Below are 12,760 nucleotides of genomic sequence, written 5' to 3'. Positions count from 1 at the left end.
TTGAGAAGGGTAAGGTGTTGAACTGTATTAGTCTAAGATTCAGAGGATAGTTGTAAATCTACTATGTGCCCTAGGCTAGGCAACTCATAACCATCTGTAGCATATCTTGTATGAGCGGGAAGTAGTTTAAACACAATGATGATCATGGCCAGAATGAACCCATGTTCATAACCATATGTATTCATAGCTCAAACAACACTCTTTCATCTCTCTCAAATACTTAATCTGTAGAAAAATTAAAACAAATCTTTGATCCAGCAATATTCAGAGTTAAAACACATAATGATGCCCATGAATATAGCTCCATGGATTAGTTTAATTACTTGCAAAATCTCAACACAGTTTTTCTTAAGTACTTGTGTACCTCGACAAAAGTACCTCCTATAGAGGCAGGGGTGAGAGACATCACATAATGCTCAATAAGAAGACAGACATGCTAAGTGAGTTAAAGAACCCACCTCCATTATAATATATGGGTCATGGTTGAGGCAGAGCTGAGGAGTCTTCCATCTTCATCATAGCAGCAAGTGCCGCAAAAACGTTACTACCCACCACTATCCCTTGTAAGAGTATGATGTACAATCATGTACAGAGGCGCAACAGAGTCGTAACAACCCATAGGTAGCAGGTGCCACAAAAACTTAACTGCCCACCACCATACCTTGTAGGGTTATGATGAACATTCGTGTTGTATAGAGGCACGTAGAGGCACGGTAGAGTCGCCAACAACCCATAGGTTCAATGTGAAAGAGTTGGAGGAGTAAAAAACCCTAGTAAAGTAGGCTATCATGCAATCTGTGCCATTACACATGTCATATGAGCACAAATGGAGTAAGTGTGTGTGTGTGTGTGTGTGTGCGCGTGCGCGCCGACCCTAACCTAGGCACCATACTCAAAATGAGGCAATAGGCCCCATGAGTATGGGCCTACTACCTCATCAGAGTGATGAGTAAAGAACGGATTAAATTTAAGTCTTGCTAAACCCGCCCTATATGCTAGATGTTTGCATATAAGTGATACATTGTTGGGTGCTTTGTCCAACCCAACAATCATAAATTTATCAGTAATCTTGGATAATTAATTTAGGATGTCATGTGCTATACAATCGGATTCCTTATCCAGCCAATTGCATGGAATGCCCTTTATTCTTTCCATAAATATAAATGGAAGAATTTGGGCTTTGTCTTGATGGACATTATAGTCTCTTGGCAATGTCAGCCAAGCAATCAATTAGTGCTGCAATGGCCATATTTCGGTTAAGTGGTTCAAGAGGAATATGTTTTAAATCAAAAATTGCATAATTTCCATCTTCTTTGTTTTTGTCTATAGTAGCCAGTAGCTTAACCCAATCGTTAAATGATAGGATTTGAAGGAGAGAACCTAACGGGAAGGTTTATGGGTTGGTTGAGGAGAGAATCTACCTGCAGGTTTCTTCATATTTAAAACATGCTAGAACATGTTAACATGCCCTTGACGGGTGGTGTTTGGTTGGGATCACAGCTCCATGAAATAAGGGTAAAATCTATAATTAATATAGGCAAGAGTCAGGTATGAGAAAGGTAACGATCTAGCTATGACTTCCTTCAACCAGTCAACTAAAAGCATAAGGACTATGATTCATAACCCCAGCTAGAAGGTAGTAATCCAAACCTTATCACCTGTCCAGCAAACCAATTACATAAAGACAGTGAGGGAGTAGTTATCGACTGGCACAAAAGGAATCAAGACTGGTAGGCCAGGTTTGCCCTAAGGCCAACCCTCTGTATAGGTGTGTGTTGCTAGCTTAAAACATATACAATATCCACATATAAATAGACAAAACTATTCATGAAGCCATACCATCTTGATTCAAAGAAATGTTATACATGAAACAAGTTCAACTATGAGTCATGTACACTTTAGGGTCAATGACGAAAAGTTGCATCTAGTGAAAATAAAATTAAAATAGCAAGGGAAACCTGTTTGAAATTAACTGCTGCAAGATAAGAGAAGGTAGGTCCTTTTACCTACATCCATATGAACAGACAAAACAATTTGTTAGCCTGAATGCCTATTACAAGTGTCAAAGGACCTATCCACATGTTATAGATGCACCCTATCTCCGCAAGTTAAAAACAAAAAAGCTTAACCAAGCTAAATTATGTAAGTTCAAGTAGCACTTAACACCGCATGTATTGATACATCCAATTGTTATGTGTTTATCCAATAGTCACCATTAAATTTATGTTGAAAGAACCTCCATTTAGCAAGCTCAATAATATCTTACAAATGTTAGGAATTTTTTATGAGCTAGCCTGTATCTCTATCAATCTTGAAATCATGCTACAGACTTAGAAGGAGGACCTGAATAGGACCAGATCAAATAGGTGAAAGGGGATTGTACTTCCCCTTAGTAAGAGTAGACCAAGTGAGCTAAAGATAGCAAAGTATTCATTGCTATGTAACTAGTAGATCTGCATACAATTTCTAAGGAGTAGCACCCCTAGAGCTAAACCTTGTAGGTTCCAATAAGATGTTACTATTTGAAATAGACTCTCAAAACTCGGTAAAACTGTAATAATCTTAGTAAGACTGTATAAACACTTATGAGTGAAGATCTAAAGTATTTTGAGTGAGGTTTCAGATAGCATCAATTGAGAATCATCAGTGTTCGACAGGGTCAGGTGAGTGTCAAAACCCATCAGAAGCTGAGGGTGTGGAAGAATAGAGTCAGTCTTTTTGGGTTGAGAGGAAGCTATTTTGGGTCTAGTTTGACAGTCATAAGTCAGTCTAAGTCAATCAAACAGTTTGTGGGCTGAAGGATATCTAACAGAGTCAGCTAGAAGACAGCTATTTTGGGTCTAGTTTGACAATTAGAAGTCAGTCTAAGTCAATCAAACGGTTTGTGGGTTGAAGGATATCTAACAAAGTCCACTTAAAAAATAGACGATGTCAATTTAGGGGTTATAAGGTTGAATCTTTTGTGAGATTTAAGGTTTTGGAAGGTTTTTAAGCCTTAGAGGATACATAAGTGGAAAGATCTGAGTCAAATCAATCAGCTGAACCAGATAGGACTCACGAAGTCATCATAGCTAAAGGTTAGCTAAAGTGGAAAGATCTGAGTCAGATCAATCAGCTGAACCAGATAGGACTCACGAAGTCATCATAGCTGAAGGTTAGCTAAAGTGAGGTAAGAGACTGTAGTGTTCAATCTTTGTAGGATTTGAAGTGTTTGAAGGTCTATGAGTGTGTTAAAGGCCACAAAGGTAATGAGATGATCTGAATCACCTGAATCAGTTTAGTCGGGACCTGAGTCAAATAAGTGTCAGTAGAGGATAACTGACATATTCAATAGGGTCCTAATAAAGCTAGAGATTTGAGGATTGAAGATTACTGGTTCTTGAGGAAAATCTGAGGGTCTGGAGGACAAGAATCTGAGAGAGGTCAGCATCAGTTAGCTAAATTAGATTACAATCAGGTAGTGGTCAGCTGAGAGTCAACTAGGGTCAGTTTAGGTCAGTAGGTTGTCAGAGAAGGTCAACTAAGGAGATAGGGTTGAAGATCAGGGTTATTCAGAGTCATATCTGACCTAAGAAGACATTTCAACTGATTCAAGTTGAGGAGGGTAAGGTGTCAGACTGTATCAACAAAGATTCAAAGGATAGTTGTAAATTTATTCTATGCCCTAGGCTGGGCAACTCATAACCATCCATAGCGTATCTTTAGTATGAGCAGATGTAGTCTAAACACAGTGAATGATCATGGCCAGAATGAACCCATGTTTATAACCATGTGTATTCATAGTTCAAAACAACACTCTTTCATAGTTCTCAAATAATTACCATGCAGAACAATTAAAACAAAGCTTTGATCCAGCAATATTCATAGCTAAAACACATAATGATGCCCATGAATATAGTTCCATAGATTAGTTTAATTACTTTCAAAATCCCAGCTTATAGAGGTATGAAAAAATAGTGTTTTTCTAAAGTACTTGTGCACTTGGGCAAAAAGACCCCCTACAGAGGCAAGGGTGAGAGACATCGTGTAATGCTCAATAAGAAGGCAGACATGCTAAGTGAGTTAAAGAACCCACCTCCATTCTGATAATGGAGCCCCAGGAGAAAGATGAAGACCAAGATGAAAATTATGATGTTTAAGCACCATGTATGAAGACCACATATATTGAGCTCAAGATGAAGACAAAGATGGAGCTCAACATGAAGATGAAGACCGTGAAGAAGACAAAGATGGAGCTCAACATGAAGATGAAGACCATGAAGCCAATGATGGTTATGTTCAACCATGTTATGTGATGTCATGAATGTTTATGTTTCCATGTATGTCATGTTATGTGTATGGCCACCCCATTATGAGGCATATTGGCTAATGTCCCCATGTATGATGTTTATGTTTATGTTGATATCTATGTAAAGTTGGGATTGTGCCCATGTGTATGTGGATGTGATGATGTCTATGTTCATGTCCATAATATGTTATGATGATGTAATCACCTCTAGCCACCTCTGATGATGTAGGCTAAGTGATGTATGTGTGTGTCTCTCCATTAACGGGGGGTAAATGAGATGTCAAAGTTATATAGTCACATTACCTTCTTGGGATGAGACCCGTTTGGGCACCAAGGGGGAGTGTTGAAAATGTAGTGCCTTTTAAGGTACAAATGATCAAAGGTTTTGATGGAGCTTGTGAATGTAATAATGGATGCCATGGAAAGGGTGAAAGGGTAGATGCCCAAATAATGTATGCAATGATGTAAAGCTTATAGCACGTGATGATTGAGAGAATCACGGGTAGTGGAGATATTCTAGGAAAAGGGTAGAGAGATTCATGGTAGGCTGATGGCGAGAATCAGGGAGAGATTTGTAGATCTAGATGCTCTCTTGATGATGAGCTATTAAATTGATGTAACAATCTCATTTTCTCTAATGAAAATCATGGATTTATGATTAGCACTAATTAGCATCATTAATATTATTCAGTGTATACTCTAATAATGTGTTTTTGTACTTTTTATCCACCGTAGCTTTTCTTTCACTCACTCTAATTGTATAATGCTCATATTTAAACATCTCTCGCTCTCTCGCTCTCTCTCTCTCTCTCTCTCTCACACACACACATACACACACTTACGCCATTTGTGCTCATATGACACGTGTAATGGCACAAATTGCATGATAGCCTACTTTACTAAGGTTCTTTACTTCTGCAACTCTTTCACATTGGACCTATGGGTTGTTGCGACTCTGCCGCGCCTTTGTACACGAATGTTCATCATAATCCTACAAGGGATAGTGGTGGGCAGTTACGTTTTTGTGGCACCTATTGCCTATGGGTCGATGCTACTTTGTTACGCCTTTGTGCACGATTGTCCATCATAATCTTACAAGGGGGCAGTAACGTTCTTGCGGCATCTGCTGCTATGATGAAGATGGAAAACTCCTTCGCTCTGCCTCAGTCATGACCCACTAGGCTGTTCCTCATCCTGACCCATGAGCATTCATGAATCTCAAAAATGTGACAATGCATAGCATTGCAACATACATAGCATAGAATAAGGCATTTTGACATATCAAAACATATCATTGCATATATTTTCATCATGAAAGAACCTTGACATAGCATCATATGAACATGGAATAATTTGGCATAATCCTACATTGAAAAAAAAGGCATGAGAAGTCTCTGAATTAGGTCAGTCTCTGGATACTGCTTCCTGAATGCGTGCCGGATTTGGAATCTGGAGTTGTATTGCTTCCGGATCTAGAGTTCCAGTCTTTCCGGATTGGTGGCGCTTCCGGATTTTGAAGTAATCAGATCTTAATTATTGCTCAACTGTTTTGAACAGAGAAGAAGAAAATTGCTTCCGGATCTAGAGTTCCAGTCTTTCCGGATTGGTAGCGCTTCCGGATTTTGAAGTAATTGGATCTTAATTATTGCTCAACTGTTTTGAACAGAGAAGAAGAAAATTGCTTTAATCTCACCAATGGTTCATGAAACACCTCAATCTTCAGGTTGTAAGCAGTATATTGCTCAACTATTTGAACAGAGAAGAAGAAAATTGCTTGATCAATTAACCAAAATGCTTTATCACAATATTTTTGGACATAAATGTAAAAAACACAAAAAATTAACAAGAAGCAAATATCTCTGAGATATAAATTTATTTGATGCAACCCTACATTCTAAATGCAAATAGTCCCTAGCATGCTTTGAGAATAAAAAATAACACAAAATTTGAATCTGAAGTTTCAACTTGCATTCTAGGTTCCCTAGCATGCTGTGAGAAAAAAAAATAGATTTTTAATAAATTTGAAGCAAAACAAGAAAATTTGAAAATAAAAAGAAAAAATCAGTTCTTCTTCACTACGTCCAACCATTTGTGTTTCCTCGACATACCACTACTCCACACCGAGCTATGGAGAGCTTCATGTATTTAGAGAAAATGACAAAATAGTGCCAAAAATGTGTAGGGCTAAGATAAGGAACTCACTCTAAGTCTACTCCAAATAATGTAGTGGGTCTAATCGAGCTCGAGAGCTTGAGATGTGCTCCAAGAGCTCCACTCCTCCTTGGGAAGCTCGTTCCTGGGCTTTTCTCCCACAAGCTTTCTCACACTGCTACATTGGACTATACGGCCTCATCTCTCCCCTCACTCACACACTACCTTAATTAGGAAGATAATTAGCAAGAGGTTTTTTTTTGGGACCAATAATTATGTATATATTACTACAAAATCCACTTTACATCAAGATCCTTTATACAACCAGACAAACCCTTCCTGACCACCTACCCCCCAATCCCTACCCTTTACTTGCCAGCATTCAACAGTTTACATAACAAGTTCCATCTATCTTCCTCCATTGCAAAAGAGGACTGACCCCAAGAAATTTGGTAACCCAAAAGAGGTTTAACAAGAGCAAGACCCAATCGCACACCCAATCACACAATGGGAAAGTATCTTTGTAATATTAGAAAAATTAACTTATATACAAAGCCTTACGGATAATTGTTTGAATCCCTTTTTGCCTATTTCAAATAATTATATATATGCAAGCTCATCATTTTCCTCATGTAGCTTAATGGAATTTTGCATGCTTATCCTAACCTTGTGAGCTCTTCTTCTCCTCTCTCCCTCTAATAGGTGCTTCTCACTACTCTTCTTGCGAAATGTTCTCTTGGAATTTCTAGTAACATGGTACTTGTGATTATTCTAGCTCTCATATGAGCTTTTCCTTCGGTGGTATTGCATGAGTTCTTCGAAAACTTGAAAAATGAGGTTTACATGAGAGTGGAAAGCTTCTAAAAGTTCCTCTTGAGTGAAGAAGCACTCTCTTGCTTAAAATTAAGGTTTGAGTGAGAGTGGAAATGAGTGAAGAAGCACTCTCTTGCTTAAAATTAAGGTTTGAGTGAGAGTGGAAATGAGTGAAGAAGCACTCTCTTGCTTAAAATTAAGGTTTGAGTGAGAGTGGAAAGCTGCTAAAAATTCCTCTTGAATGGAGAATCTCTCTTTTCCTAGTTCCACTTGAATGGAGAATCTCTCTCTCTCTCTCTCTCTCTTGCCGGATAGATCATATTGGTCTCTTGGGATTGTTCCTACGACGTTAAAAGGGCTTCTTCTTCTTCTTCTTCTCTCTCTCTCTCTAGTTCCACTTGAATGGAGAATCTCTCTAAAAATTCATCTTGAATGGAAAATCTCTCTAAAAATTCATCTTGAATGGAGAATCTCTCTCTCTCTTCCTAGTTCCACGTGTCTTTCTCGAGTTCCACTTGAATGGAGAATCTCTCTCTAAAAATTCTAAAAATACCTCTTGAATGGAGAATCGAGAGAGAGAGAGAGAGAGAGATGAGGTTGAGAAAGCAAGGGAAGATATCTTCAAGATGTGCAAGATTGAAGAGCGAGATTGCAAGAGGGCTTATATTTGTCCCAATTGTGGAGAAACCTTCCATTATGCTCCCACTTGCATATCTTGGAGAAGGCATAAGCATAAGGATGCATACATGATTTCACTTGCCACTACATTGCCACATCATTCGCACTAGCACTTCAACTTTGTCAACATCTTCACCACCACCTCATATTCATTGCCAAATCATCTTCACTACCACATCATCTTCACCTCTCCCCACTTCACTTCACCACCACCTAAACTTCGCTTTATTTCACTGTACATCATTTGTTCACCTAAGGTGTTAAGAAAGGAACCAAAAAAATTTATGAAGCTTGAATCTTGGATTCTCTTGAGGTTTGTGAGCACTTGGGCAGGAGGACTCCAAACAGCTAGACTAACCCATCAAATAACGTAAGTGAATTAGAACAAAAGAGCATGGAAGAAGGAGTTAGGAGTAGATGGATCGAACTAGGTGTTGTAGACACCAACCCCATTAGTATGGTGCTAGCTATTCTTCATGGCAACTAGTGGGTCACCTTAGGCCTCGTCCAATCCGCCACAACAATGTAGCCACTCACATGTGTACGTACAATAACCTTACGAAAGGCATTTGTGTGCCTTTCATGATTGGGTTAACAATTAGTTGGGGTAGAGGAGTTAAAGGCTATGAGGAGTGGAAACCTATGTGAAAAGAAGCTGGACAAGAGATTGGTAGAAGTCAAGGGACACGTTATTTAAAGGTGTTGAGATTGTGAGGGGTGGTTCCCCATGAGGAATTAACAGGTCTGCAACCACCCAAATTTTTTGTCATTAGTACTATTCAACTATTTTGGAGCACATTTCTCTGTGTTCCCATTCCATAGTCTTCTTCTAAGTTAACACAAGTTTTCTCTCTTGCCAGGCTCGAGGCTAGCCCAAATACCACCTCTACCTTCCACTGATCATATACATAGACTTCAAGTAAAAGTAAGGGACATTTTTTCCTTGGCTCCACTAGAAGGATTATACACGGTTTTGGCGTTGGGGTATAGTAGTGTACCCCACAATTGAAAGAAACAAGGTGGTTTACACTTATATCATTGTTTGGTGTCCATATACAAAGGATTAATTGATTGAAGTGTGGCAAACATGAACAAACATTAATCCATAAACAATGGATTAATTGATTAAAGTGTGGCAAACGTAAACATAAAGAAATACGGCAATGCACTTTACGAGACACCTTCAAGCAATCTCTCAATAAAGAAAAGAACATAGTTGGTTTCAAAGGCATCTAAACTAAATAGATCGATCCAAGCTCCGTTCAGAGTGATCCATCGAGTAGGCAAGATACAGTGATAACCTTAGAGATTAGATTACAAAGAAGCTTTTAACAGTGCATGCAAATGAGTTATTTGAGATGTCTGCACTCGCTGCATCAAAATAAAATGAAATTAAAGGTGGTCTCGAACATGCACGGAAGCACTTAGGCACCCTGAGGTGACATAAAAGGTAGTCTCAAACCTGCATGGAAGCACCCTGAGATGACATGCCATAGATGTACAAGATAGAGACAAATCTCCACCAAATCAAGTTGGCACAATAACCAAATGCCAGCACCAGATAAAGCATAATTCTATTCAGGATCCATGACACCCCCTTGTACACCATCTACTCCTGTCCCGTCTGGACATCTTCCGACGTACTTCTCCAGAAAGAGCTGAATTGACCTCCAGTACCGATCTCCACCAGACAGCCAAGTATTCATGTGCATTCCAGTCGGAAACTCAATAAACAAGCATCTAGAGTTAGAAGAAGATGCAGCGTAAAGCCGCTTCATGTGTGCGGGTGGAACCATCTCGTCCTGGCTACCCGACAAAAACAAAATAGGTTCGGAGACCTGAAAAACAGACAAAAGTCAAGTTATCAAATATCTATGCCAACACATCCTGCCATTCAATATAGTCATGCTGCAGTAATTGAGACTTCTCAAGAGAGCCGAGATGTACGTTTTTTATAATATCAAGGGTGTTCCAAGGTGAGCGTACGAGAAAGTTCAAGACTTGAAGACCCTTACTACCACTCCCTCCAATAAACAACTTCAAAATAGGTAGCATGACTCCTGCCATATCCAACACTGATGTGAATGTGTTCTCTAGTATCAATGCGGCAATCTGTAGATCCAATCAGTATAGTCAGCAATCTGTATTTTCCAATCTCTCTCTCTCTCTCTCTCTCTCTCTCTCGCCCTGCCGTTTTGCATGCCCACCTTCTGTGAGCTGTCTAGCTGCTGTCCGCCACTGCAGGTTGCTCACCCAGCCTTTCCCATCTTCGCCAGCCTCTCCTGCCTGTTCCCACTTGTTGCCCTGCCCCCTTTTCATTTTACATGTAGCTTTAGCCTTGGAGGTACAGCAACTCAAGGAAAGCAATGGAAAACTTCGAAGTGGTCTTGAACAGGCCAATCCAGACTTTCAAAAAGACATCAATGCAACCTTGAAATGGGTCGAAATCGCTAAGGACATTGACGAGACTTCAAAGTGGGTGGAAGTCACTAAAAGCGGAAACCAGCCCATAACACCATTACCATGGGAACCTTGGAAGAGGAAAAGAGGAGGCAAACATGAGCATTACGAGCACAGGTTACAGGCCTTCCCAAGGGAGCATCCCCCAAAGAGGATGGAGAAGATTTATGTAAGCAAATGGGTCTTGCAAGCACCCATTTCAAGATCCAAGGTGGCTTTCCAGAAGAGAGAGGTGCTTCTACAAGGCACCAAGGTTATATTGGTGAGGATCTCACCCCTCTAACAAGCGGAACATAGAAGGCCAGGAATGGTCCAAGTAACGAAGGCACAGAAGACTATACAGAGATGGCCGCATCATTATCGCAGAGCATCTACGAGACCACCACAAGAAAAAAGATGGCAACCTGGAATTGTAAAGGAACATTAGTATCAAAACCGGGGGTGTTTGCAGAGAGTTTCACTGGGAGGATTATTTTTTAATAGAGAGACCAAAGTCCTGAGAGAGGGCTACCACAGGTTAGAGGATATGCGTCAGTGAACAGAGGGGAAGCCAGGACATCCGGAGGGGTATGGGATCAGGAGTCGTCACCGCCCTTTTTAGGCCACACTTGGTTAGAATTCTCAACACAATAGCCAAGAAGTATGAAGAGGTCCGACACGTGGATGAGGCTGCATCTTCCAGGTGACAGGCTTGTACCTGTTGGTCATGTCCACTCCTGGCTAGTTCAGGTGTGAACACAACTTACTCACGGGCATTTTTTCCCTGTGACTGGACACAGGTTTTTTCCCCGAGTGAACACACTTATGTGTGTTGGGCACTTTGCCCTAGGCTACTATATGTACTCACTTGTACTTTCATTTCATTATTATTGAGTACATCTTTTCCAGCACTCTCACGTTTCTTTGTGCTTGAGGTTGTGTGTGTGTGTGAGCCTGTGTGTGTGTGTGTGTGCAGACTAGTTGCCCTTCTACCCAACAATGGTATCAGAGCCTCGTTAGGGTTAGGGTTAGGGTTACCCCTACTGCCCCCCAACATTAGGGTTAGGGTTTGCCTCCCCCTTCAGCCTATCGTGCATACACGCCACACCTTTTTTTTTTTTTAACAATCGTTTTTTTCTCTCCCTTGCTGTTGGCAACTTGTACTGCCCGACTATTGTTGTGCGATGCCCGTCCGTTGTGCTGTGCGCCGCCCTATACCTGTGCCGTGCACCGCCCTGTACCTGTGCCCTCTGTATCGCCCTGCCGCCACCTCTATTGTCACCCTCAAAGCCGCCGCCTGTCAGATCTGCCGCCGCCCTTAGCGCCGCCTCCACCGCCAGGTTTGTGGGATTTGCAAATTTTGACCTAAAATTGCCCAAAAAAAAATAGCAAATTAGTTGCATTAATTTTGGGGCTTTTCACCATTGAGCCTGCAATTGCAACATCGGCACACATTGGCATTGATTTCAGCAGATTTGGTGCATAATTGCACTAGAAATTTGGGGATTTTTGCAAAAATTGGCACTATTTGCAAGCATTTTAGGTATTACAGGCACATTTACTTGGCATTGGGGCATTTCCCCCAATTTTTTGGGTATAATAGGCACATTTACTTGGCATTGGGACATTTCCCCCATTTTTTGGGCATTACAGCATTTGGTACATGTGACAATTGCTTTAACAGATTTACACGTGCAGATCCGGTTCAGATTTGGTCTAATTGGCTGCCTAAAAATTGGGGCTTTTCTACATTGAGTCCATTGTTGCAACGTTCGACCAATTTACCTTTGATTTTGCCAGGATTTGAGCACTTGCAGCTTTTACAGGTGTCAGTTGATCGTGTTTTTCACAGCACATGTATACATTTATGGTTTGCTGCAGTATATATATGCCATTGTGGACACTTTGACAGATTTGCATCATTGTGCAGTACACTTGCAGATTTGGGACATGCATATGTATTTCTTGTGGTGGAGTTCCCTTTCAGCCCATTGATTATCCTGCTATTTATCTCTCGCATTCTTACGGTTTCGCTAGACATTGCCTACTCGTGGTGACTTGTGACAGATTTGTTGTGTTATCATGGCCAACAATAATAATGACCTCTTTGGAATGCTCTCTCAAGAGGACAAGCTCAATGGGGATAACTACCCTATGTGGGCTTATATGATGCGTCATGTATTGGTTGCCAAGAATGTATGGCTATATGTGGATGGCACTGAGGAGCGTCCTCTTGCACCTGCTCCAGCGGAAGGTGAAGTGATTCCTGCTCACCCTCTTGCAGGTCCACCTCCTCGTCGTCCTCCTACTCAGTAGCAGCGTACTTGGGATGCTAGGGATGCTCAGGCCCATGCGTTGATTGCTCTCTCGTGCCGCAGGCATATCATTCCT

At 40.8% G+C, this 12,760-nt stretch overlaps 1 protein-coding gene across 2 annotated transcripts in view; it reads right to left on the bottom strand.

Annotated features, from left to right (window-relative positions):
• LOC147630596 (alpha/beta hydrolase domain-containing protein WAV2-like) overlaps positions 1 to 12,760 on the bottom strand; it is a 74,955-nt gene continuing 62,195 nt past the window's right edge. Inside the window, exons 6-8 of one of the 2 annotated variants that reach the window (XR_015267678.1) lie at positions 9,878 to 10,042; positions 9,436 to 9,768; positions 1 to 108 (exon numbers count right to left, since the gene is read on the bottom strand). Coding sequence is in view for 1 of the 2 variants with exons in the window: in XM_086810530.1 (XP_086666656.1) it covers positions 9,505 to 9,768; positions 9,878 to 10,042 (429 nt within the window). In the remaining variant the exon portion in view is untranslated. Of the gene's footprint in view, positions 109 to 9,099; positions 9,769 to 9,877; positions 10,043 to 12,760 lie in introns of those variants that run through there. The other variant, XM_086810530.1, reaches the window with a different exon arrangement.

The sequence above is a fragment of the Cibotium barometz genome, chromosome 16 (genome assembly GCF_041138505.1).
Source record: "Cibotium barometz isolate CiBa-2024 chromosome 16, ASM4113850v1, whole genome shotgun sequence".
NCBI classification, from domain to species: domain Eukaryota; kingdom Viridiplantae; phylum Streptophyta; class Polypodiopsida; order Cyatheales; family Cibotiaceae; genus Cibotium; species Cibotium barometz.
Note: the sequence above shows the minus strand (reverse complement) of the source record. Positions and strands in the feature narration are given on the sequence as shown.